The following is a 27,986-nucleotide window of genomic DNA, read 5'->3' on the forward strand; positions in this document are numbered from 1 at the left end:
ATGGATGGATGCGCAGGCTGGTCTGGATCCATGCTGGTTGCAAAGCCACTATGTTGGTTTTCTCATGGCGTGGCTCAAATATATTTCCTTTAACAGTGGTTAAATAGATTTTAATGATAAATTAATAAATTCTTTATTTGAAGAGGGTTAAACTCGTTTTATTTTATATACAGTTTCAGTGTCACATTCAAGGATGGAATAAATTGTTCAGATCTTTCCATTTTTCGGGCATAGTTAGGACTTAATTAGAACTTAGGAGGTGTTTCACAAACATCATATTAAGTAGATTACCGGTAGCTCTAATTATTCGGCTTTTCTTGCCTGACCAGAATAAAAATAAGAGATCTGTTAAAAAATTGAATGAATTACATCTTTATGATAGGATACAAAGTGAGTATGAAATAAGTGTGTTTCAAAACAAAAATGTCAATTATCCTGAAGTTTAAATGACCAGGCTGTTCTCAGTATTGTAATAGTTATTATTAGCAATAAAGTTATTGGTCTATTTATAGTTGAGTAAGGAGAATGCAGAAGAGTATATAGAATACTTAAAGTTTATTGGTTGCTTGGATGAAGCTGCTCAGGGATTGGCTGATATAATTGTTCTATTTATAGTTGAGTAAGGAGAATGCAGAAGAGTATATAGAATACTTAAAGTCTATTGGCTGGCTGGATGAAGCTGCTCAGCGATTGGCTGATATTATCAATGATGACAGCTTTGTATCTAAAGAAGGCAAGTCAAAACATCAGGTATGAAAATGTTTCTTTATACATGTAGGTCTCATACACATGACTCAACTCAACCTCTATAAGGACTTCCATGCCCCTCACGACTTTGAGCTGTTAGTGGTTGAAATTTTTCCTTTAAGGAAGCCATCAAGCTGGCTTATGGAAGGGTGTGTCCGGATTTAGCACATTTCCTTAACAATTTTTAAGTCGTATTAATGGTGGTGTCTATTTATAGTTGCAACCATAGTTCCCAGTTTTATAACACTGCCTCAAAGGAATATCACGCTGTAGTCATGTAATATGATACCTCACCCAGTCATATGAGCCGCGCCATGAGAAAACCAACATAGTGGGTTTGCGACCCGCATGGATCCAGACCAGCCTGTGCATCTGCGCAGTCTGGTCAGGATCCATGCTGTTCGCTAACAGTTTTTAGCTCATCTGATTTTTTGAAAAAAAATGATGAGTTATTGTCATCACTTGAGCGGTTGTCGGCGTCGGCGTTGCCTGGTTAAGTTTTATGTTTAGGTCAGCTTTTCTCCTAAACTATCAAAGCTATTGCTTTGAAACTTGGAATACTTGTTTATCATCATAAGCTGACCCTGTATAGCAAGAAACATAACTCCATCTTGCTTTTTGCAAGATTTATGGCCCCTTTTGTACTTAGAAAATATCAGATTTCTTGGTTAAGTTTTATGTTTAGGTCAACTTTTCTCCTAAACTATCAAAGCTATTGCTTTGAAACTTGGAATACTTGTTCACCATCATTAGCAGACCCTGTACATCAAGAAACATAACTCCATCTTCCTTTTTGCAAAAATTATTGCCCCTTTTGGACTTAGAAAATCAGTTTTCTTGGTTAAGTTTTATGTTTAGGTCAGCTTTTATCCTAAACTATCAAAGCTATTGCTTTAAAACTTGCAACACTTGGTCACCATCATAAGCTGATCCTGTACAGCAAGAAACATAACTCCATCCAGCTTTTTGCAAGATTTATGGCCCCTTTTGGACTTAGAAAATATCAGATTTCTTGGTTAAGTTTTATGTTTAGGTCAACTTTTTCTCTTAAACTATCAAAGCTATTGCTTTGAAACTTGCAACACTTGTTCACCATCATAAGTTGACCCTGTACAGCAAGCAACATAACTCCATCCTGCTTTTTGCAATAATTATTGCCCCTTTTGGACTTAGAAAATCATTTTCTTGGTTGAGTATTATGTTTAAGTCAACTTTTCTCATAAACTATCAAAGCTATTGCTTTAAAACTTGCAACAGTTTTTCACCATCATAAGTGGACACTGTACATCAAGAAACATAACTCTATCCTGCTTTTTGCAAGAATGATGGCCCTTTTCAGACTTAGAAAATCATGGGTAGGACAATATTTCTATTATACAAAAAAAAATCAGATGAGCGTCAGCACCCGCAAGGCGGACGCGCAGGCTGGTCTGGATCCATGCTGGTCGCAAATCCACTATCTTAGTTTTCTCATGACGCAGCTCAAATTATGTTGAGACAGGGCTTGCCTGTTCCAGAACTATCTTAATGCTGAGGGCCAAGAAAGGAAGCTACTAGTACCATTTTCCAGGTATTTGGTATGTTAATGCGCGGTAGCGAACACACGACCTCACACACTTAAGTTGGTGCACCAAGACAGTTGGCTTATTGAAGTGTGTTCGTTCTACCTAGATGCCAGTCCCCCCTATCCTCCATCATAGAAGCTGCGTTAATATGTCAGTACTGAAGATTTGGTACCCTGCACAACCAGAAAAATTCCACTTAGAAGAAATGAAAGTAGCTGATAATTTGACAACAGACAGGCTAGACTTTATTATAGTATCAAGAAGCCATGGATTCCTTACATTAACTTTAAGCTCAAATAAATTGGAATTTTATATTTGCATTGAGATATAATTTGAAAATTAGATTGGTGCATCAATGAAGACATGACATATTATTAATGATTTCATTGTAGTTAATATTTTTTTCAGTTATGGAATGAGCTTTGTGATCTGATTGCTAAGAATCCTGACAAAGTGACGGCAATGAACATTGAACCGATCATTCGTCAGGGATTAAAGAGATACACCGACCAGATTGGCGTGCTCTGGAATTCCCTTGCTGATTATTATATTCGTGGTGGACATTTTGAAAGGGTAGGTCTGAACTGTCAAATGACTGAGTGTTTCTCTCTTAGGCAACTGAAGTTCATACTGATTGTAGTGCTGAAGAGTTTTGGAAACTAGAAATATTTGGTACAGGTCTGGTATGCTAGATACCAGTATTTGGAGGCTGTCTTACTAAAACTTTGTGAGTAAAGTACTGTTGATTAAAACCTGAAATTAACACATCAGCTTTGGACTTACGTGTCATGAGAGTGTCAGTAACAGACTTGCAGTGGAAAAACATCATGAGATTCCATAAAAAAGCTAAATCTTTATGTTAAACTGGGAGTTTTTAGGGCTCTATGTTTATTAGACTTGGGATATTGAAAAGGAAACTGTATATATTATTATAGTTATATTTTCCAGACTCTGGACATTTAGGAGCTTTGCATTATAACAGTTATTATTTATCTTGGTGATTTGTTCCAGGCATTGATACATGATGGTTATGTTTTTCAGGCTCGGGATATTTATGAGGAAGCAGTTCAGACTGTTATAACAGTGAGAGATTTCACGCAAGTATTTGATGCCTATGCACAGTTTGAGAAAAATCTGATCAGTGCTAAGATGGAATCTATGGAAGAAGAAGGACCTACAGAGGAAGGTATGTCCGCAGCGTGAAGTCACATTGTAGTTGCTGCAGTAGCAGAGTAGTGAAGAATTTTAATTTCTGTAGCTTATGCCTAAATTCATATTGTAGGGGCCTATGTTGTTTAAGGTTGCAGACATTGAATCATTTGCCCGTTACCTCTGCTGGCCTTATCACACCATCCAGCTGGCTTTCAGAGGAACAATGGCAACAAAGCAAATGTCTTTTTTATGTCTTTCATTTGAAAAACAAGCAAACATTTTGATGAAGAAATTCCGTACTCAGAGCAAACATTTACCTAGTGTAATTTTCGGCAGTGTCTCACTGCCTTCTTCAGCACTGACTGACCAGTTATGGTAGGTCACGTGACTAGGTAAGTGTTTGCTCTGAGTATGGAATTTCTTCATCAAAATGTTAAATCCAGAGCAGGGGAACAACATCATCAGTTGAAGCAAATATTTGATAATAGTATATTAAATCATAGTTCTGCAGTGGTATTTTAATGGGATTTCTTTTTTTAATTTTGAAGAAATTTGAGCAGTTGTAGAAAAATGATGTGTGTCCTGATGTATATTTCAAATAGGACACTGTGTGATGATGTGTATTTCAAATAGAACACTGTGTAATTAGCTTTTATTTCATGCTTACCTAAGCCTTACTAAAAAGATGTGAGAGTCAAATAAGGATCCAGTGATAGGTAGATTTAAAAAAAAACACACATTTCGTAGCAATTTTATGAGTACATCTCTGTTATATTTTCAGATGATCTAGATTTAGAGTTACGATTGGCAAGACTTGAGTCACTGATGGATAGACGACCCCTTCTTCTAAACAGGTATAGAAATAAATTGATTATCACCCGTGAAAAATTTAAAGATACAGTTTTGTCATTGTTCATGTGTCTTTCTGTTTATCCTGTTATATTCTTTTTGCTGTGAACAAATCACCAGTGACTAGTTTTACTGATTTGGACTGGAAATACTTTTTGCAGGCAGCGTTGTAGATAATTTTTTGACCATGTGGGTAAATACCCCCACTTTTCAGAGCATTGGAGTAAATAGTCTGTGTTTGACTAGGTGGGTAAATTATACCCCCACTTTTCACAGCACGGAGGTAAAAAAGTCAAATTACCTATTTGACTGAGTGTTAAAGCACCATGTTTAATTAAACAAAGATAATAATGAAGAAATGCATCAGTCATCATTTCATTAGTAATAGGCATTACTATTGCTCTACTGGAAACATGATCTGGTCCAGAGAAAGTGTCGAGTTTTAGTTGTTTTGAACAAGCCATAATTTATTATGCAAAACAACAACACACGTAAGTGCTTGACAGTCTTCGTAAAACCAACTGGCGTACAGGTTTTAGAAATGGGATGGCTAATGAAGGCTGCATTTATCAGTTCATTTAGCAGAAGTTCGAATCAGCTGTTTACTTTTGTCACGCAAAGAAGAAATTTTGGTGTTGGCTTAAGTTATTCGGAGTTTGCGTAAAATGTACTCTAGAAAATCAGACAATGAGCATGATATCCCGTTTTTTTAAGGGTAAGAAACGCATTTACGCATGCTATCTACAACGCTGCATGGGATAATGATTTATTGAATTGGTATAGAATGTTTGCAACATTTTGTGTGTGTTGGAAAAAAGCAGTTACCTCTTTTAATGTTGAAGCTCCTCTGAGGCAGTGGGTGTAAAAAAAAGATTCTAAAATTTTGCAAATATTAATTTCGAAGAACCAGAATGTTGTGCTTGAAAAAGCCTAGATTATTATATATAGATTAATAAGGAAAAACTTTTCTTTAGCACCAGAAATGGCATCTATGTGCGAGTGGCTAAGGTTGCTGACTTAAATCACTTGCCCCTCACAGATGTAGATTAGAGCTTCATAAAGGCATAGAACTCATCATGTAAGGAAAAATGGATGTTCTGTGGTTCTACCTAGGTGCCTGTCTGTGATGAACTAATGCCCAGAGGGGCACCTGGGAGCTTTCTCCGTCTTCAAAAGCTGGAAAGTCGCCATATGACCTGATATTGTGTTGGAGTGACATTAAACAAATTAGCATAAGATAAAAAATTGGACAGCACAGCTAAGACTTGTCAGAAAACGGCCATTTACTTGCTTTATAAAAATAATTATTTTTTTGTTTTCAGTGTTTTACTACGACAGAATCCTCACAATGTACATGAGTGGCATAAAAGAGTGAAACTGTATGAGGGTAAACCTAGAGAGGTACTCAATAACTCTATACAAACTTAATTTCATTTTAACTTCCAGCAAGTAATCTTTGTACAAAATCTTATCTCGTTTTACACAAGAATTGTCAGACCCCTCCAGCTCTAACTACAGGGTATATTGAAATATTTTAAAGAACACCTTTTGATAAACTCATAAATTTTCGAGATAATTTCAACTAAAACAGATACTTTTCAATCACTTGAGCTTAAATAGCCACGTGTAAATCACGCACATTTTGCCAAAGTCTGTGAAATATTGATATATTTTGCACAGTTTATAGCTCTGTATCTGACAAAGTTGAAATGAATATTTTTCAGATTATAACTACATACACAGAAGCTGTGCAAACAGTGGATTCAAAAATAGCCTCTGGTAAACCACATACACTTTGGTGTGAGTTTGCAAAATTTTATGAGACAGCGGACCAAATAGAAGATGTAAATATTTTATTGTTGTATGTCTAATAGAAAAAGAAACTATTTTGCTCAGTTTTCAAATGTTTCATTTTCTGAAGATATGCTTTTTCTGTTGTTTAGAAAATATTATGTCTTTAAGTGAAATGAAAGGTTTGCAGTCTTGTAGAACTGAAATAAGTGACCTGAAAAATATATGGAATAGTAGTAAGATAAGTTAACAAATAATATATAGCAGAACCATGTTTTATTGTATTTAAACAGAACATATATTGCAGAATCATTTATTATTGTATTAAAAAACACATCAGAGATTAATAAATGGTATATATCAAAGCCATCGGCATGTCTTATTGTATTTTAACATTAGAAAGATGTTGCACTCATATGTAATAATTTCATGAAAGCATAGCCCAAGTGAATTATTCTACAAAGGGTATTTGAAGTGTTTAAATGTATTAAAACATGGTTCTGCTATATCATATTATTTTGATTCTATTATGTCTTTTATATATAAAGTGGATGGAATACGAAAGCGCTATATCTTAGTGAACATACGACACCAAATAGATGGACATGATGTCATCCTGACAGTGTTAAATTGATAATAAAACATGATAAAGAGGTAACATGTACCATGAAATAATTTAAGAATGCATAGGTACTTACTGAATTATTCTATACGCCTATTGAATCAGATTTATGTATACTTGTTCTGCTTTATTTTCAGGCAAGAATAATATTTGACAAAGCCATTAAAGTTCCGTATAAACATGTAGATGATTTAGCTTCTGTGTACTGTGAGTGGGCTGAGATGGAAATCAGACATGAGTAAGTGAAATAAATTAAGTAAGTGAAATAAATTAAGGAAGTGAAATAAATAAATTAAGTAAGTGAAATAAGTTAAGGAAGTGAAATAAATAAAGTGTTCATTGCAAAAAATCATCAGGTAGCTCTCATTGAAGTTCAGAAGTTTAGAGAGATATCAATATTTTTAGCTCACCTGTCACAAAGTGACAAGGTGAGCTTTTGTGATCGCGCGGCGTCCGTCGTCCGTCGTCCGTCCGTGCGTGCGTGCGTGCGTGCGTCCGTCCGTCCGTAAACTTTTGCTTGTGACCACTCTGGAGGTCACATTTTTCATGGGATCTTTATGAAAGTTGGTCAGAATGTTCACCTTGATGATATCTAGGTCAAGTTCGAAACTGGGTCACGTGCCATCAAAAACTAGGTCAGTAGGTCTAAAAATAGAAAAACCTTGTGACCTCTCTAGAGGCCATATATTTCACAAGATCTTCATGAAAATTGGTCAGAATGTTCACCTTGATGATATCTAGGTCAAGTTTGAAACTGGGTCACGTGGAATCAAAAACTAGGTCATTAGGTCTAAAAATAGAAAAACCTTGTGACCTCTCTAGAGGCCATATTATCCATGAGATCTTCATGAATATTGGTCAGAATGTTCACCTTGATGATATCTAGGTCAAGTTCGAAACTGGGTCACGTGGGGTCAAAAACTAGGTCATTAGGTCTAAAAATAGAAAAACCTTTTGACCTCTCTAGAGGCCATATTTCTCAATGGATATACATGAAAATTGGTCAGAATGTTCAGCTTGATGATATCTAGGTCAGGTTCGAAACTGGGTCACGTGGGAGTAAAAACTAGGTCAGTAGATCTAAAAATAGAAAAACCTTGTGACCTCTCTAGAGGCCATATTTTTCATGAGATCTTCATGAATATTGGTCAGAATGTTCACCTTGATGATATCTAAGTCAAGTTCGATACTGGGTCATGTTGGATCAAAAACTAGGTCAGTAGGTCTAAAAATAGAAAAACCTTGTGACCTCTCTAGAGGCCATATTTCTTAATGGATCTTCATGAAAATTGGTCAGAATGTTCACCTTGATGATATCTAGGTCAAGTTCGAAACTGGGTCAGGTGCGGTCAAAAACTAGGTCAGTAGCTCTAAAAATAGAAAAACCTTGTGACCTCTAGAGGCCATATTTTTCAATGGATCTTCAGGAAAATTGGTCAGAATGTTTACCTTGATGATATCTAGATCAAGTGCAAAACTGGGTCACGTGGGGTTAAAAACTAGGTCAGTAGATCTAAAAATAGAAAAACCTTGTGACCTCTCTAGAGGCCATATTTTTCATGAGATCTTCATGAATATTGGTCAGAATGTTCACCTTGATGATATCTAGGTCATGTTCAAAACTGGGTCACGTGGGGTCAAAAACTAGGTCAGTAGGTCTAAAAATAGAAAAACCTTGTGACCTCTCTAGAGGCCATATTTCTCAATGGACCTTCATGAAAACTGGTGAGAATGTTCAGGTTGATGATATCTAGGTCAGGTTCGTAACTGGGTCATGTGCGGTCAAAAACTAGGTCAGTAGGTCGAAAAATAGAAAAACCTTGTGACCTCTCTAGAGGCCATATTTTTCATGAGATCTTCATGAAAACTGGTGAGAATGTTCACCTTGATGATATCTAGGTCAAGTTTAAAAGTGGGTCACGTGCCTTCAAAAACTAGGTCATTAGGTCAAATAATAGAAAAAGCTTGTGACCTCTCTAGAGGCCATATTTCTCAATGGATCTTCATGAAAATTGGTCAGAATTTTTTATCATGATGATATCTAGGTCACATGTGCTCAAAAACTAGGTCACTATGTCAAATAATAGAAATAACGACGTCATACTCAGTTCAACACTGGGTCATGTGGGGATAGGTGAGCGATTTAGGACCATCATGGTCCTCTTGTTTTGATAGGGGCCTCTGTCGCCAAGTGGTTATGGTTGCCGACTACAGTCACTTGTCCATCTTGTGGGTTTAAGCCTCATTTGGGGTGTAGATTTCTTCATGTGAGGAAGTCATCCAGCTAGCTTACAGAAGGCTATCATTGCATGGCAAAAAAGTATCTCAGGCTTGTTGTTACAGTACAAGCCTTTGACAGAAATAATGCAGATTCTGAGTGAGTGCAGGCTCATCATGGTCTGCACTGTTCACTATTCAATCAGTAAATTTTCAGTGAACACCCCTTTGAATAATAAGTGGTGATGTCCAAATTGAACGATGGACCGGTCTATTTTAGAAATTTAGCAGGTTAAGAACAGGCTTTCCTTATGAAATATTTTCATTGCAGGAATTATGAAGCCTCTCTGAAGATCATGCAGAAAGCAACGACACCTCCTCCAAGGAAAGTTTCCTACCATGATGAGGTTTGTAGGTTTGATACGGTTTAACTTCATTAAAAAACCTAATTGAGCCGCGCCATGAGAAAACCAACATAGTGGGTTTGAGACCAGCATGGATCCAGACCAGCCTGTGCAACTGCGCAGTCTGGTCAGGATCCATGCTGTTTTTTTTTCAAAGCCTATAGTAATTAGAGAAACTGTTAGTGAACAGCATGGATCCTGACCAGACTGCGCGGATGCGCAGGCTGATCTGGATCCATGCTTTTCGCAAAGCCACTATGTTGGTTTTCTCATGGCACAGCTCAATTATTGTTCAAAACACCCATTTACAACAGCTGACTACCAGATAGAATTGACTAAATCATCATTGAAAAGGTTGGTTTGATCTTTCAACCTCGTGTTTGACAGCCCTGTGCTGTACCTTCAGAGCTAACCCTGCTGTTATTTTCAGATCATATTTTGTTTAAACATCAGAGAGGGCATACCCTGGCCAAGTAGTGACTTCGAATCGCTTGCCCATACCCAGTTCGGGTTCAAAGCACACTTGTAGTGTAGGATTCCTCATGTGAGGAAGCCATCTAACTGGGTCACATAATATCTCTGTTTAACCTAGTTTTGACCTGTGCTAAATACAATGTGTTGAGGAGCACTCTGGGTCTTCCTCCTCCATAAAAATTGCCATGTAGCCTTAACTGTGCCAATGTGACTCGGCCTTCCAGCTTAGTTCAGTAAGGAGAGTGCAGATCTATTGTCTTTGACAGTTTGATAAAAAAAACATTGTGTCTGATATCATTCTTCCTCCACCTCTGATTCATGTGGAGAAGTTGACATTTACTTGGGGAGAACAGGTTTGTACTGGTACAAAATGCAGAAACACTGGTTAGGGTAACTGTCTGCCATTACATAATTGAAATAAAATTGAAAAAGCTGTGTTAACACAAAACAAATAAAGTTTTAATCTTTATTTTGTATACAGACAGAGACAGTTCAGTCCAGAGTTCACAAGTCACTTAAGGTGTGGTCCTTGTATGCTGATCTTGAAGAAAGCTTTGGAACATTCAAGGTAGGTAATTTGCTATAGTTTTAGTGTTTGTTACCTCTAAGATACTGTAGATTATGCAATTTTTGCAAAGATTTGATTTAATGATTCCATGGCTAGAAGCCTTACAGACAGTGTTATGAGTTCACAAAACACGAGTGTTTGTGTTTTAATCCTTAGTCCTTACTATGGTGGACACTACTGAATCTGCTTTTCAATTTTCAACCAGTGTAGATCATGATCAGCCTGCACATCTATTTAATCTGATCATGACATGCACTGTTAGCCATTCAGTCAGTATCTTTTTGGTATGCATCCCTTTTAACAATAATGGTACTGTCCAAATTGAAAGATGGACAAGCTCATTTTAGAAATATGCAGAGTTAGGGTTAAGACATGATGCAGATTAATAATCAGGAATATATTTTGACAGAAATGTAGGTGTACATTTTTCAACATTTCAAAATGTTAGGAACCATTTCACTATTACCTGTTTCAGACTTGTAAAGCTGTATATCACAGTATTATAGACAAACATACAGGACTGCTTTGCTAAAATTGTGAAGGGATCTATACCTGGTCATTTTGTGGTTAGGCTAAATTGTTTTAGATTGATATAAATCATTCAAATATGGTCTGTTTCAGATATGTAAAGGTGTTTATGACAGAATTGATAGACTGCATGAAGCAATTCCTCAGATTGTATGAAGTATGGTCTGTTTCAGACATGCAAAGTTGTATATAATAGAATTTTATATCTATATTTAGCAACTAGATTGTTATGAACTATGGTCTATTTCAGACTTGTATAGCAGTGCATGTCAAAATGACAGATCTGTATATAGCAGTTCCTCAGATTGTTATGAACTATGGTCTGTTTCAGACTTGTAAAGCTGTATATGACAGAATTATAGATCTACGTAAAGCAACTTTTCAGATTGTTATGAACTATGGTCTATTTCAGACTTGTAAAGCTGTATATGACAGAATTATAGATCTACGTAAAGCAGCTTTTCAGATTGTTATGAACTATGGTCTATTTCAGACTTGTAAAGCTGTATATGACAGAATTATAGATCTACGTAAAGCAACTTTTCAGATTGTTATGAACTATGGTCTATTTCAGACTTGTAAAGCTGTATATGACAGAATTATAGATCTACGTAAAGCAGCTTTTCAGATTGTTATGAACTATGGTCTATTTCAGACTTGTAAAGCTGTATATGACAGAATTATAGATCTACGTAAAGCAGCTTTTCAGATTGTTATGAACTATGGTCTTTTTCAGACTTGTAAAGCTGTATATGACAGAATTATAGATCTACGTATAGCAATATTATGAACTATGATCTTTTTCAGACTTGTAAAGCTGTATATGACAGAATTATAGATCTACGTATAGCAACTTTTCAGATTATTATGAACTATGATCTATTTCAGACTTGTAAAGCTGTATATGACAGAATTATCGATCTGCGTATAGCAACTCCTCAGATTGTTATGAACTATGGTCTGTTTCTTGAAGAGAACAATTATTTTGAAGAAGCATTCAAGGTAATTTTCACACATAATAATGATTATGCTATTTAAGAGATGAAGAGAAAAAATACTGGGTTTGAAACTCAATAACTTGAACTCACTTATCTCCAAATTCTGGCTGTCTTGAAGACATATTCATATGCTAAGAAAACATGCACAAAATGTCTTTTTATGCAGATTTTTAGTTATGTCAGAGTAAAGTGCTTGTTCTCTTGGAGTGGGATATAGTGAGTTTCAACTGCATTTTATTTATCTCTTCAGTGGTGATTTTTATGCCCCCCTTTGAAAAAGGAGGGGTATATTGTTTTGCAGATGTCGGTCGGTAGGTCGGTCGGTCGGTCAGTCGGTCTGTCGGTCAGAATGTAGACCTATCCGTTTCCGGATGATAACTCAAGAACGCTTGGGCCTAGGATCATGAAAGTTGATAGGGAGGTTGGTCACCACCAGTAGATGACCCCTATTGATTTTGAGGTCAGTATGTGAAAGGTCAAGGTCACAGTGACCCTGAACAGTAAAACAGTTTCCGGATGATAACTCAAGAACGCTTGGGCCTAGGATCATGAAAGTTGATAGGGAGGTTGGTAATGACCAGCAGATGACCCCTATTGATTTTGAGGTCTGTATGTCAAAGGTCAAGGTCACAGTGACCCTGAATAGTAAAACGGTTTCCGGATGATAACTCAAGAACACTTGGGCCTAGGATCATGAAAGTTGATAGGCAGGTTGGTAATGACCAGCAGATGACCCCTATTGATTTTGAGGTCAGTATGTCAAAGGTCAAGGTCACAGTGACCAGGAACAGTAAAATGGTTTCCAGGCAATAACTCAAGAACGCTTTGGCCTAGGATCATGAAAATTGATAGGGAGGTTGGTAATGACCAGCAGATGACCCCTATAGATTTTGAGATCAGTATGTTAAAGGTCAAGGTCACAGTGACCCTGAACAGTAAAACAGTTTCCGGATGATAACTCAAGAACGCTTAAGCCTAGGGTCACGAAAGTTGATAGGGAGGTTGGTCATGACCAGCAGGTGACCCCTATTAATTTTGAGGTCAGTATGTCAAAGGTCAAGGTCACAGTGACCAGGAACAGTAAAATGGTTTCCAGGCAATAACTCAAGAACGCTTTGGCCTAGTGTCAGGAAAATTGATAGTTAGGTTGGCCATGACCAGCAGATGACCCCTATTGATTTTGAGGTCAGTATGTGAAAGGTCAAGGTCACAGTGACCCTGAACAGTAAAACGGTTTCCGGATAATAACTCAAGAACACTTGGGCCTAGGATCATGAAAATTGATAGGGAGGTTGGTAATGACCAGCAGATGACCCCTATTGATTTTGAGGTCTGTATGTCAAAGGTCAAGGTCACAGTGACCCTGAATAGTAAAACGGTTTCCGGATGATAACTCAAGAACACTTGGGCCTAGGATCATGAAAGTTGATAGGGAGGTTGGTAATGACCAGCAAATGACCCCTATTGATTTTGAGATCAGTATGTCAAAGGTCAAGGTCACAGTGACCAGGAACAGTAAAATGGTTTCCAGGCAATAACTCAAGAACGCTTTGGCCTAGTGTCAGTAGGTTAAATGTCAAGGTCAGATTAAACCAGAATGGTAGAACTTTTGTTTACAGTGAGCATATAATTTCTGTTCCTTGTGCAATTACTAAATGCATCAAGGGGGGCATTTCGTGTTCGACGAGCTCTTGTTATACTTTATTCTAACACGACCAGTGAATAACTTACGTACATGTAGAGCAAAATCTATCTCGGGTTATTCTGCAATAAACCACTCGCTTGCAATGACATCATCCAATCCATGTGCGTAGCACGGTCGTAAAAAGTAGTCACTATTTTTTCTAACACTGTTGATACTAGTATGTCGTGTTAGAATCGAAATAATAAGTTCCAAAGTGTGGTTTTCATAGAATTACCCGAGTTTTTCATTCTTATGCGAAACAATATATCACTCAGGCCTACGGCCTTCGTGATATGTTCTTACGCATAAGAACTCAAAACTTGGGTTATTCTTCAATAAACCAAGTTTGGGAACTTATTATTTCTTAAATATACATGTATTAATGATCTAAATAATGTGAAGAAAGAACTGGTAGTAAGTGACGGAACACAAATTATTTATTGCCCTAGTTGTAATTATGATAGTTTGATGATGGTGATGATGATGATGATGATGATGATGATGAATTTGATATAGATGTTGTGGAAGAAAGAATAGCAAAGATGAGGTTGATGATGGTAATGATGATGATGAATGTTGAAGGCTTTTCAATGAAAAGGTGTTCTGTCATTTTTCAGATTATAATGCGAAAAGTTTTTTTTTGACAATAGTATAGTATGAATGGTTATCAATATATTTTTAAGTTGTTCATTCATCTTATTTTATACTTTCAGGCGTATGAGAAGGGTATTGCATTGTTCAGATGGCCAAATGTGTATGATCTGTGGAATACTTACCTTACAAAATTTATAGACCGATATGTATGTGCACTTTTATTTAACCTTTACCAATAGCCACTCCTTGCATTATTGTATGTTTTAAAATGTGATCTTCATATGAAATAGTATTGTGACTTTCTTTGTGCTCTTGCAAAATTAATGCATTCAAGTAATGCTCACAAAGCCTAGTAAAGCTCCAACTTTTTTCACTGGGTAAATTCAAGATTACATAATCTGGAGTTTGGAAACCAGTCTGAGATTTCAGCTTTTTCATTGGTCACTTTCAAGACTGAGCACAAAATTAACCAATCCGACGCAGACGTTTGTAGACTTGTTTCCAATCTCTATTCTTATAACATGAGGCCCAGGTGGATTGGTGGTGAGTTCCATCTTGTTCCTGACCAGTAGCAGTGTTGTATCAAGAGACTGGATGATTTGGAAGGGAAGGTGTGGTCTTGTGGTCAGGTTGTTGGCTGCACTTCTTGTAGGACATGGGTTCTAACTACACTTGTATCATGAATTTTTACCTTCTTGTACAACTCCAGTAATCAGGCTAAATGGCCTCAAGGTTATGAAACTTGAGTCTGGAAACCAGTCTTGGAATACAACATTGTCATTGGTCGGTTTTGAAGGTGTGCTCATAAACAACCAGTTAGGTGCAAAAGATTTTAGACTGGTGTCCTGGAGGGATTCAAACAAGGGCAAACTTTTTACAACAATGCTAAAGTGAAATAAATGTGTACTAAGCACAGGAAAAATATTTATACCTGATTTGTTGCTTTGTCTAATGGAGATATCTTAATTTCCTATTACAGGGTGGAGAAAAATTGGAGAGATCCAGAGATTTGTTTGAACAGTGTCTGGAGAATTGCCCTGCCAAGTTTGCCAAAGGTAAAATTATGTTTGAAGCTGACCAAAAGAGTTTGATGGGAGGACTATGTTGGAATCATTTTGTCTTTTCCATTAATAGGTGTCGTATTATTTGAAAACCTCAAAAACGCCCTTTATCAAAAATCGTGTAACTTTTTTCCAACAGAATGAAATGCAGAAACAGAGAGAAATCAGCTTTATATTTAATTTCATTTAAAGCCCTGCACCGCTGCTATTCAAATTCTTTTGTGTGTATGCAACCCATGATTACAAAAGGTAACAGTTAACGGCCACGTGCCACACTTCAGCATGCAAAACCACATGTACTTTATACAGAATTTTATATATATAGACTATTTAGACAGGTGTCACTGTTCATAGTCAGGATTTCTATGCTTTTTCAGTGACAATTTAAGGTTGAAAATAGGAATGGAGCAGGTTTTTAAGCAACATTTTACGGTATTTTTCACCTGTGCAACCTATAAGAAACTAAAATGTATGCTTAAATAGGTTTATTTTGAAAAAAATATACCTACTTTCTATAACATTAATATAGATAGAAATTATATTGTTTTGTCATTTGTTAGGTATTGGGACATATCAGTTCAACCACAAAAAAGCAAAGGGCAAAAGGAAAGTAATAGAAATTTTTTGTTGAACTTTGACTAAATATATAATGTCTATGCAAGTCTTTAACAAATATAATAATGTTGAAATTGCATTTTTAACTTTATACTTTTGCTGAAAAAACTTGAGTAACTAGGATTGTGGAAACTAACATTTATAACAATATGATTTTGCATTGTTCACACTGGTAGCAAGTTTTTTTTTACCAGAAAGCTTATGACGATGGTTCCCCCCCCCCCCCCCCCCCCCCCCCCCCCCCACCAAACTACCAGTACAATACATTGAAATAAAGTTGTTCAGATGCATAAGTCTTTTCTTTTGAACTTGGAAATTTGTCAGATGCATGTACAGGGTTATAGGTATTCATCATTGAATTCATAGCTCTGATAAATGGCATTTTGACATAGCCGAACAAACAAGAGCTATTAATATACTGAAATATAATGAACATTAGAAAATCAAGGAAAATCATGTCTTGGTCGGGAATCAAACCTGGGACATACTTCACAAAGGTTAAATATAAAGATGCATGACAATTTATTTTGAGTACACAGTTACAAATGCTTTTCAATTTTGACTTGAGAAATAGGAAAAAACAGAACAACTTCTTCTCATATTTCTTTGCAATAAAGGGAGGTAATTCATTAGAATGAAAGAGATGTTGTAAGTGAAAAATTAATTATAGACTTGATGAAGTAATTTGTATATTACATTGAAACTTGGTCTTTTTGTTGTTTAAATTAAATAGTAAAAATCCGTTTTGAAATTGATAATTGGTTTTATATACGCACTTTGATTTTAAGTATGCACATGGTTGAAAAAAAAACAACATTACCATAACAGGGTAAATTTTGATACGTTTTATGCTTTAAGTCAAATACTAGATCGGATGTGCAGCTGTAGAGCAAACATAATTAATTATGCTGTCTTCCAAAAACACTGATTTAACTTCTGCTTTCAACTGACTGATGCAAAGAAGTATAAAAATACATTTATTTAACTGATGGAAAGGTCATTTGAACGTGACTGTCTGTCGGTTGCCCTCAGATCCACAACTGGATCTAATGCATAGCGTTTAAAAGAAACAAAATTATCAAAGAAGTATAAAAAATATTTTTTATAGCTCTTTCGTTATTAAAATCAACTGCTTCTGTCGACAGTTTGAAATTTCAGGATGATATAGGTTGATAAAGGGAGGCAATACATTGGAATGAATTTTATTACTTGAAATTGAACTTTTTAACAGCGTTTAAAGGCTAAGTCATAGTGGTGCAGTATCAGTTGTGCAAACAAATGGTGTTATATATGATTCAAAGTTTTGATCAGATTGATGAAGTAAATTCGTAAAATTCAAGCGATGTTGTAGGTTAATAAAGGGAGGTAATGCAGTAGACTACGTTTTATTAATTGAAGTAAATTTTATAAGTATAACATTTTATTCGCTGTCTTTATGAAAGAAATTCATATTTTGATTGAAACTTAGTCATCTTATAGTTAAAGTTAAATAGAAGAATTTCTTTTTGGAATTGATAATTGATTTTGTATTTATAGTATGATTTATCTAAATGTAAGTACCGCTGAAATACATTTTATTCTGTCAAAACAGAAAAAAAGATATTTGTGGTAGCGTTATGCGCTGACTCATGAATAACAAATATACTAAAGTAAATAATCAATTTGTTGTACTTATACTTAAGATGCTTTATGAATACGGCCCCTGGTATCGCCTCTCTAAAGAGCTATACTTCTTTGGCCACCATTACTACACTCACCACCTCATATTCACAAGGTTGGAAACATGTTAAGATTGGAATTTTGATTCAGTCATAAATCGGCCTGAAGTCTGTTGTTTTAGGACATTGAGTTCATGATGGAAATTTGTTGTAGAATACAGTATTTATGCAAATTCTGATAAAACAAAGTATATTCGTTTTAAGATTGTATAAAGGGAAGTAATACATTTGTATATGTTTAATTATTTTGAAACAGGTGTTCTCCATAAAAATGTGATTGATTAATCTGCTTCTTATAAGTTTATACTTCGCTAAAAGTGCAATCCTCTTTTGGTTTAAATTTACAAGAAAAGTTATAATTTTGTAAATGATAATTACCTGTATATAAATTATTGGTAAAACAAGTGCAAGTCTGTTAAAAACTCTTTTGTGAGCTGCAGAGCTGCAGTATTGCAGGAAAACTGTTTGAACATCTAAATGGTGAATCTCTTGTTAGTTTTTAGTAAATTGCTTGTTCAGGTCATGGTCTGTACACTTCACGAAAATAGTTATACATTGTATTACTTAAAAGAAATTCAAAGAAATAGCCAAGAGGGCATGTAATTAACATAGAAGTTGTATAGCTGTTGCAAAACAGAAATATTCTATTTAGAAATTTTGTTCAGTATGTATGCCAGCCTTGTTTTTTCCCCCAAAAATTTAATTTTATTCATGTTCTTGCAATAGATTGCAGCATTTGTATGGAACTGACACTATGATAAATTGGTAATAAAGGGAGAAATTATTTCTTTAGTAAATTTGAAATAAAGGGAGGTAATATTTTTTAGTATATCAACATTTAAGAAAGGATTTAATGTTTGAAAAAATAAAGCAGCTTGAATTCGTTCATTTTATTTTATGATGAATATAGAAAAGAAATATTGGTGTAAAAAGGAAATGAAATTTTAATATATGGGAAATAATAATAGATTTTATTTATAATCAAATCAGTTGATAAGCAGGTAACACTTTCAACATGAGCATATTCTGAAACTGCAGTGCTGCAGTCACCGTAATGAAGCATATTTGGGCATCAGTATGATGCAATCAAATTTAATTATATTAGAACTATTACTTGTTTATAGACCTCTTTACAAATGTTATCTGTTGCTGTGCTACTTCTCAGATTTTCTATTCTAATGTGCATGGGCTCAACAGTGGCAAAAAATGCTCCTCTATTCTTATTTTCATCAGAAGAGAACAAAACATTCTCAGTCTGTTTCCACAGATTATACAAAAATTTGTTCCTCAGATCAGAAATGTCATTTTTTTCTTTCATTTTATGCAACTTCTTACAATGAGTTCAAATGGTTGAATTCTTGGGGCATGCGTTCCCTTGTCCTGTTTTAAGTAATATACTGGAAATCATTATGTAACTATTATGCAAAATAGGTCACCCTGGTAATCAAAACCCTAACAGAATTCGAGAGTGTCGCCTAATTAGAGCGGATCATAAAAGTTCCTGAAGCATATAAGATGGCTTTGACATTCTTTAGGTTACTGCTGTATTAAACTTTTCAAAGATTTGCATTGACAAGAAAAATATTTTGCCAAAAATCATTAGCAATTTTAGTTTATTAAATTATTACCTTCTCTATCTTGGTTACACAACACCAATAAATTAATTCCAAAGCTAAACCTTGTTTCAGATCTTGCCTTTTGTTTCAGGTAGTTGAATTATTCTAATGTATATCAAACCCAAAAAAACTGACAAAACCAGAATGCAAAAATATTCATAGTTTTACAACAAATTTTGGAATGATCAATGAAATTCGTTAGAAATCTTGAATTTGAAGTCATACATTGGTATATCTCTGTACTTATTGATCTTAGTCATATTGCGCATTAAATTTTATGCTGTATATACACATTTAAACATACAAGTGTAGTCAAAAGATGTGAAACATTAAAGAAATGTAACCGGTTAACAATGAAAGATAAGTTTCCATTAGTAATACATTGAAAATCATTACCTAACTATTAAGCAGATGACATGATTAAACATAGGTCACCCTGGTACACGGGTACTAAACAGTGCCTGCGGTACTGCTTGTGCCGACGAGGATTGAAGGCACATTAGCTTCCTTTACTGCAGGTTTACAAAATGAGTGAGATCGGCGAGTGATTTTGTCATTTTTGTCATTTTGTTACTGCATGAAGCATTTTTTTTCAAAAATTGGTGAATGTAGCGGGGTGTAAATGTATCTTATCTATATATCCATGCTAAAATTTGTGGCAAATGATCAATTTCCTAGAAACGTAAGGACAAATAAGTTGGGAATGAAACGTGATTTTTTTCACATCAGTCACTGTGTACACTCATTCCTTTTTGCTGACCCGAACGATTTCGTCTCTGCCATGGTAAATTATATTTATAAATGACATGTGATTTGCTAAAACATAAAATGTGTCCAGAAAATTCCGAATTTGAACGGAATGCCAATTTTGGAAAACTTTGTTTTTTAAGAGCAGTGTATAAAAGCTTCATGTAAAATCTTGTAAAAGGTTAATAAGATTATCATCTGTTATAAATATAGTTTCTGGATCAGTTATATAAAAATATCTTAGGATTTGTCCTAAAACCAATCTTGTGGTAAAATTCTAACATTTTTTCACTGTTCCTTCAATTAATCTAAATATTGAAAGGGACCTTATTTTCAAATGGGGATCTACCTCTTTTTAATGGGTAATTTTGTTCCATAAATAAATCTCTTAACAGAATATGTGTTTTGAAAGAAATGATAAAGGGAGATAATACATTTTGATCTATTCATTGAAATAGCAATAAGTTTTGGAAATAGAAATTAAAATTAAACCTCATTGAAATGTTTGAATTTTTTAGAGGGAAAATATTTTCTTAATATGATAAAAGCTAGTTAAAATGTAAACATAATGTAATGTATCAGACTTTGAATATATATACAAGTCTTAGTGGTGAGTGTTAAAACGTATCTTCAACCTGCAGTGCTGCAGTAATAAAGTCCCTTTATTTGGAGCATCGTTAGATGCAATAAGTTAAAGTATTAAACAAAGCCTACAAAATTAACTGGTCCATCCACCACCATCGAATTTTATAGGTTCGTTTATTGGCGCATATTACATAGCCATTACTGCATCAATTATGTTTTATTACCTCCCTTTATGACTGAAAAACTGCAGTCTGATGTAGTGATATTCCGGTCAGTTCTTTGAAAGTTTTTATGCTCCCGAAGGGAGGCATATTAGTTCCTTTGTCACAATGTTTTGCATGAAGACACTTTACTCTGGATCCTCTGCACCCAGGACTGTCAATAGTACTTATTGTATAACCCCTACTGACTTTGGGGTCACCAGGTCAAAAGGCACTGCTGGAGGGCATTTGTCATCAATAGTGGCAGCTCTATTAAAAGGGACCTTATTTTCCAATGGGGATCTACCTATATGTAATGGGTAATTTTGTTCCATAATTAAATATCTTAACAGAATATATGAGAACTTTTCAATGTCGGGAAATATTTGTGTTTGACTGCCTTTTACTCAAAGAAATGATAAAGGGAGATAATAAATTTTCATCTAATCATTGAAATAGCAATAAGTTTTGGAAATAGAAATTAAAATTGATTCTCATTGAAATGTTTGAATTTTTTAGAGGGAAAAAATTGCTGTTTTTATGATAAAAGCTAGTAAAAATGTAAACGTAATGTGATGTATCAGACTTTGAATATATATGCAAGTCTTAGTGGTGAGTGTTTAAACGTAGCTTTAACCTGCAGTGCTGCAGTAATCTAGTCCCGTTTTTTGGAGCATTGTTAAATGCAATAAGTATTAATCAAAGCCTACAAATTTAACTGGTCCATCCATCACCATCGAATTTTATAGGTTCGTTTATTGGTGCATATTACATAGCCATTACTGCATCAATTATGTTTTATTACCTCCCTTTATGACTGAAAAACTGCAGTCTGATATTCCGGTCAGTTCTTTGAAAGTTTTTATGCTCCCGAAGGGAGGCATATTAGTTCCTTCGTCACAGTGTTTTGCATGAAGGCACTTTACTCTGGATCCTCTGCACCCAGGACTGTCAATAGTACTTACTGTATAACCCCTACTGACTTTGGGGTCACCAGGTCAAAAGGCACTGCTGGAGGGCATTTGTCATCAATAGTGTCAGCTCTATTAAAAGGGACCTTATTTTCCAATGGGGATCTACCTATATGTAATGGGTAATTTTGTTCCATAATTAAATATCTTAACAGAATATATGAGAACTTTTCAATGTCGGGAAATATTTGTGTTTGACTGCCTTTTACTCAAAGAAATGATAAAGGGAGATAATACGTTTTCATCTAATCATTGAAATAGCAATAAGTTTTGGAAATAGAAATTAAAATTGATTCTCGTTGAAATGTTTGAATTTTTTAGAGGGAAAAAATTGCTGTTTTTATGATAAAAGCTAGTAAAAATGTAAAAGTAATGTGATGTATCAGAATTTGAATATATATACAACAAGGCTTAGTAATGTCTCTGCACAGGTCTGTTTTTAATCTGCAGTGCTGCAGTTTTTAATCTGACAGGTTTTTTGGAGCATTACTAAATGCAATAAATTTAAGTACTAACCAAAGCCAGCAAAACTAATTGGTTCACTGAAGTAGTCAAAATTTATAGGAAACAAAAAAAGTTTTTCATTGGTATATATTACATAGCCATTACTGCATCAATTATGTTTATTACCTCCCTTTATATGTTGTGATATATTCCGATCAGTTCCTTGAAAATTTTGTATTAGAAAATACAACATAACTATCAAATGTGTTACAGGGCCATAATGTTTTTGATTAATATGTGGCTGCCAACTCGCAGTTTTTGTTTTTTGTTTGTTACAGGCTCCAATCCCAGTGGCATTTTCTTCCCAATTTCAAGGTTAAAATTTCCATAGGTAAATTTATTTTCTCATTGTTTTGTCACTTTTTTTAAACAAGACTGAAACCTTAAACATTTGCAACTCAACATGTTTGCTAGCTTTATGCATAATGATTAAATTATGACAATTTTTTTAGTTGTGAGATTTTATGAAAAAAATTGACTTTTAGCTAATCCCAGGCATTTATACGCTCGTTTGAAAAACGGAAGGTATTATGGGAACGTCCCTGGCGGGCGGGCGGGCGGGCGGGTGGGCGGCGTCCACAGACCTTGTCCGGAGCATATCTTCTACATGCATGGAGGGATTTTGATGAAACTTGGCACAGTTGTTCACCATCATGAGACGGAGTGCCATGCGCAAGAACCAGGTCCCTACGTCTAAGGTCAAGGTCACACTAAGAGGTCAAAGGTCAAATCAAGAATGACTTTGTCGGGAGCATATCTTCTTCATGCCTAGAGGGATTTTGATGAAAGTTGGCAGAATTGTTCATTATCATGAGGCGGAGTGTCATGCACAAAAACCAGGTCCCTAGGTCTAAAGTCAAGGTCACACTTAGAGGCCAAAGGATACAAGAATGAAAAATTCAAGAATGACTTTGTCCGGAGCATATCTTCTTCATGCATGGAAGGATTTTGATGTAGCTTGGCACAGTTGTTCACCATAATGAGAGGGAGTGTCATGCGCAAGAACCAGGTCCCTAGGTCTAAGGTCAAGGTCACACTTAGAGGTCAAAGGATACAAGAATGAAAACTTTGTCCGGAGCATATCTTCTTCATGCATGAAAGGACTTTGATGTAGCTTGGCACAATTGTTCACCATCATGAGACGGAGTGTCTTGCGCAAGAACCAGGTCCCTAGGGGTGAGGTCAAGGTCACACTTAGAGGTCAAGGATACAAGAATGAAAACTTTGTCCGGAGCATTTCTTCTTCATGCATTGAGGGATTTTGATACAACTTGGCACAAATGTTCACAAGCATGAGACAGAGTGTCATGCGCAAGAACCAGGTCCCCAGGTCTAAGGTCAAGGTCACACTTAGAGGCCAAAGGTCAGATGCAAGAATGACTTTGTCCGGAGCATTTCTACTTCATGCATGGAGGGATTTTGATGTAACTTGGCATAGTTGTACACCATCATGAGACGGAGAGTCATGCACTGGTCCCTTCTTTTGATTTACTTCCCTTTGCTGTTACTATAAATAGCTTATATTGTAACTTTTTCATTACAAGTCGTAAGGAAAAATCGAGACCACTTTTCTGTAGTACAACATGCATGTTACATCCAATTCTGAGGTGTATTTTGAGCTATCTCTACCTGGTAAGGATTTTTGTGTGGACTTGTAATTTTTTTTTTTTGATTTTTTTTTTTTTTTTTTTAATTTTTCTCTTTAAAGATTGACTTCCCTTAGTTGTTACTATAAATAACTTACATTGTAACTTTTTTTATAACTGACCGTAGGGAAAAACCAAGACCACTTTTCTGTGGTACAACATTGATGTTACTTTCAAATTTTGGGTGTATTTTAAGATATCTCTACCTGGTAAGGATTTTTTTTGTGGACTTAGGAAAATAAAAGAATTACAATAATTTCTAAAAAAAATAACATTGTAAACAACTAGAAAATTAAAATTCCATTTGCAAATACAGGTGCTAGTGTAAACAAATTTGCTGTGACGGGCGTATATTGTGACATTCTGGCACCCTTGTTCTCAGTTGTAAAGGCCCCGGCCCCATTGAATTTCCCAAATTGAATTTTTAATTATTGCAGTAAAACATATATAATGATTATACAGTCAGACTTGTGCTAGCGACCACCCATGAATAGCGAACACCTGGTGACAACGACTGGTATCTGGTCCCCACTCCCGTAGAAAAATGCTCATAAAAAGGCCATGCAACTGGCCTAGTTCATTCCCAAGGGTGATATTTGCCCCCAAAAACGATCAAGTTGGACCGTTGTGGCATGAAAATATTTGAAATCTGCCGAATTTTTATGAGTTTCGCATTATAGGAGAGATCGTGTTTGTATACAAATTCTATTTTTAGAACTGATAAGACAGTGATCGGGTGGGCAGAAGCCGACCGTCCATGTTTTTTGTAAACAGTGATGTTTTTCTAACGGTCTAAACTTTATGAAAACACAAATTACATAAATAATTTTTTGATCAATGGAAAGGTTATAAAACAAGCAATTTATTGATTACTTTTAATTGTTATTTCGAAATAAAATGGATTAATTATGAACGCTTAACTTACACTGTTTTTCTAAAGGTTGTGAAAATCACTACGCCGCTTTTAAAATTATATGTCATTTAAAACGGTTATTGATTGAAAAAAGATATTTGGATACAAAAATATGAAGATTGTTAGTATTTCAAATCTTTTTGAATTTTGAAAATCCATAAATGAGCAAAAAAGTTATTAAAAATTAAAAATTCTGATTCAATACGCAAACGGTGTTAAAATCATTTGTTTTGCCAACCACCAGATAAACAGATGTTAACGCGTGACGTCACGGCGATCTCTCCTATAGCAAAGATAATAATAACTGCTTGATTGAAAATTTGCACCAGCCGAATTAATACATAGAACATAAAGAAAGAAAGAAGCTGTAAAAAAACTAAAAATACTTTTTATCAGCATGATAATGGCTAACTGAGAAGTGACCCTCCCCCACCCCAAGACAAGACCAACTGTGAACAAGGACCTGGTCCACTTTTGCTTGTTCCGAAGAGTGGTCTTTGTTCACACGTTTGACTGTATTTGTATGCAATAATCTTTTAAGAAATAGTACTGTGCAAATTTTGCAGAGCAACACTAGGATATTTTATGAAAGGGAGTTTCACGGGTACTAAACAGTGCCTGCGGTACTGCCTGTGCCGACGAGGATTGAAGGCACTTCGCTTCCTGTACCGCAGGTACTTCGTCAATGTTTACAAAACGAGCGAGATCAGTGAGTGATTTTTGTCATTTTTATCATTTTGTAACTGCATGAAGCATTTTTTCAAAAATCGGGGAATGTAGCGGGGTGTAGATGTATCTTATCTACATATCCGTGCTAAAATTTGTGGCAAAAGATCAAATTCCTAGAAACGTAAGGACAAGTAAGTTGGGAATGAAACGTGATTTTTTCACATCAGTGACTGTTTAGACTCGATTTTTTCGCTGACCCAAACGATGTCGTCTCTGCCCTCGTAAATTATATTTATAAATGACATGTGATCTGCTAAAACATAAAATGTGTCCAGAAAATTCCGAATTTGAACGTTATGCCAATTTCGGAAAAGTGCCGCAGGCATTTCGACGATGCCGCAGCCCCTTCGAGGTGCCGCAGGCACTTTCAAAAAGTATCGGGACATAAATTTGGCCGAAACTAGACAAATGGAAGACTGCGACAGAGAAACAGAAGGGCAGAAAGCAGAAACTAAATGCACCCATGATACTGTAGTAAATTGACTTTATAGTTGTAAAATAAAAGGGACCAAACCTTTGTAACGCTTTAAATATCAGTCCATTATGGTGGTATAGGCTATATACCAATAAAAAATTTCAGATAAAATTCAGCTACTTCAGAACAATTTTGTTACAGTTTCTAGATTTTCACTCCGTCGTAGACCTATTTTCCACAAGATACCTGTACATTTCCTTCGAGTAAACGAAAAGAAAAAGGGATGTTTAATAGTATGCAGTGAAATGCAAGTCAACTGAAGTCAGGTACCCTCATATTGCCGCATTTCAGAAAGCGGCCAGCAGAATAAAAAACCCTACTTTGTTTTCACGTAAACACAACTCGAAAACATGCGAGTATTAGCATGAAAAGTGTCCTATTTTATTTAAAATTCATTCCACGAGTGAAATAATGCTCATTTGGCTCCGATTTACGCGCAGTTGCGCGAAAAATGGAAAAATTAGGATCTATTTACTAGAGACTTCTTTCGACTACACCACGGAAGCACATTTTTGACCGAATTACTGCATTATAACCTCTGCCATGAGATAGGCAGGTAGCTGTCGCGATACTTTAAGAAATTACCGTGATAAAGCGAAGTTTTCTAATAAGAGTCTGAATAGTCAGAATTTTCCTGTAAATATTATTGCGATGATTCACATTATAATCTCGATACCATTTGTGTAAGAGCCCACTGTGGACAGCTTACACTTACTAGCTAGACAGTTATTTCGGTATAAAATCCGAAACTATATTGATGTTGAAATTTTCTGTAGTTATTTTAATAGCCTAACTTTTCCTGGAAATGTTAAGTATATCTACAAAAAATATATATATATATATATTGTAAAAATGTTTTCAGAAAATTGGAGAACTTATATAAGTATAGCTCATAAACGATCAAACTGGAGAATTTTTACATGTACGTAAAAACCTATTCGTTTCCTGCAAACAAAACTTTGAAAAAAAGAATAACATATCGGGCAGCATAGGACGGACAGAGAAGGCAATTTTCAAAAAGCATAATGTTTGGGAAATTAACTGACCGGAACAATCGCGTACTAGAGTTTAAGATTACCCGCGGAGATAAACCGATTGCTATACTTTTTTATATTTGTGAATATAAAATTTAATCGTACGAATGCGAGTTATTTGAGATTTGGTTAGTTATGGGTCAAATTTATGAAACTTTTAGAAGTGCCTGCGGCACCTCGAATGGGCTGCGGCATCGTCGAAATGCCTGCGGCACTTTTTCAAAATTGGCATAACGTTCAAATTCGGAATTTTCTGGACACATTTTATGTTTTAGCAGATCACATGTCATTTATAAATATGATTTACGACGGCAGAGACGGCATCGTTTTGGTCAGCGAAAAGAAATGAGTCTAAACAGTCACTGATGTGAAAAAATCAGGTTTCATTCTAAACTTATTTGTCCTTACGTTTCTAGGAATTTGATCTTTTGCCACAAATTTAAGCATGGATATGTAGATAAGATACATTTACACCCCGCTACATTCCCCGATTTTTGAAAAAATGCTTCATGCAGTTACAAAATGATAAAAATGACAAAAATCACTCACCGATCTCGCTCGTTTTGTAAACATTGACGAAGTACCTGCGGTACAGGAAGCGAAGTGCCTTCAATCCTCGTCGGCACAGGCAGTGCCGCAGGCACTGTTTAGTACCCGTGAGTTTGCTTAGAGGAAATAAAGGGAGGTAATAAATTCTTATGTTATCGTTAAGGTAACATTTAGTTTTGGAAATAGAAATTAAAGTTAAGAATGGATCCCTAAATATATTAATGTTTTGATGGAAGAAAGTGTTGTTATGATTAAAGGAAGTAAAATTTTAACCATCTTGTAATGTATCAGAATTTGATTATTAAATAGACAAAGTCTTCTGGGAAGTGAACTCATCATGTATCCATCTGCAGAGCTGCAGTGGAGAAGGTATCAATGTCTCTTTAAGAATTACCATGTCTTTGGGGCATCTGTAGGGATGCTAAAATTT

General features: G+C 35.4%; 1 protein-coding gene across 2 annotated transcripts in view; it reads left to right on the forward strand.

Moving 5' to 3' along the window:
• LOC123556922 (pre-mRNA-splicing factor SYF1-like) overlaps positions 1 to 27,986 on the forward strand; it is a 133,553-nt gene that overhangs the window by 8,192 nt on the left and 97,375 nt on the right. For both annotated transcript variants that reach the window (XM_053525484.1, XM_045348019.2), the window contains exons 5-16: positions 616 to 750; positions 2,721 to 2,885; positions 3,354 to 3,498; positions 4,246 to 4,318; positions 5,636 to 5,714; positions 6,038 to 6,157; positions 6,864 to 6,964; positions 9,275 to 9,350; positions 10,303 to 10,389; positions 11,806 to 11,919; positions 14,313 to 14,399; positions 15,173 to 15,248. In XM_053525484.1, coding sequence (XP_053381459.1) covers positions 616 to 750; positions 2,721 to 2,885; positions 3,354 to 3,498; positions 4,246 to 4,318; positions 5,636 to 5,714; positions 6,038 to 6,157; positions 6,864 to 6,964; positions 9,275 to 9,350; positions 10,303 to 10,389; positions 11,806 to 11,919; positions 14,313 to 14,399; positions 15,173 to 15,248 — 1,258 coding nt within the window. The remainder of the gene's footprint in view (positions 1 to 615; positions 751 to 2,720; positions 2,886 to 3,353; positions 3,499 to 4,245; positions 4,319 to 5,635; positions 5,715 to 6,037; positions 6,158 to 6,863; positions 6,965 to 9,274; positions 9,351 to 10,302; positions 10,390 to 11,805; positions 11,920 to 14,312; positions 14,400 to 15,172; positions 15,249 to 27,986) is intronic.

The sequence above is a fragment of the Mercenaria mercenaria genome, chromosome 15 (assembly GCF_021730395.1).
Source record: "Mercenaria mercenaria strain notata chromosome 15, MADL_Memer_1, whole genome shotgun sequence".
Classification (NCBI taxonomy): domain Eukaryota; kingdom Metazoa; phylum Mollusca; class Bivalvia; order Venerida; family Veneridae; genus Mercenaria; species Mercenaria mercenaria.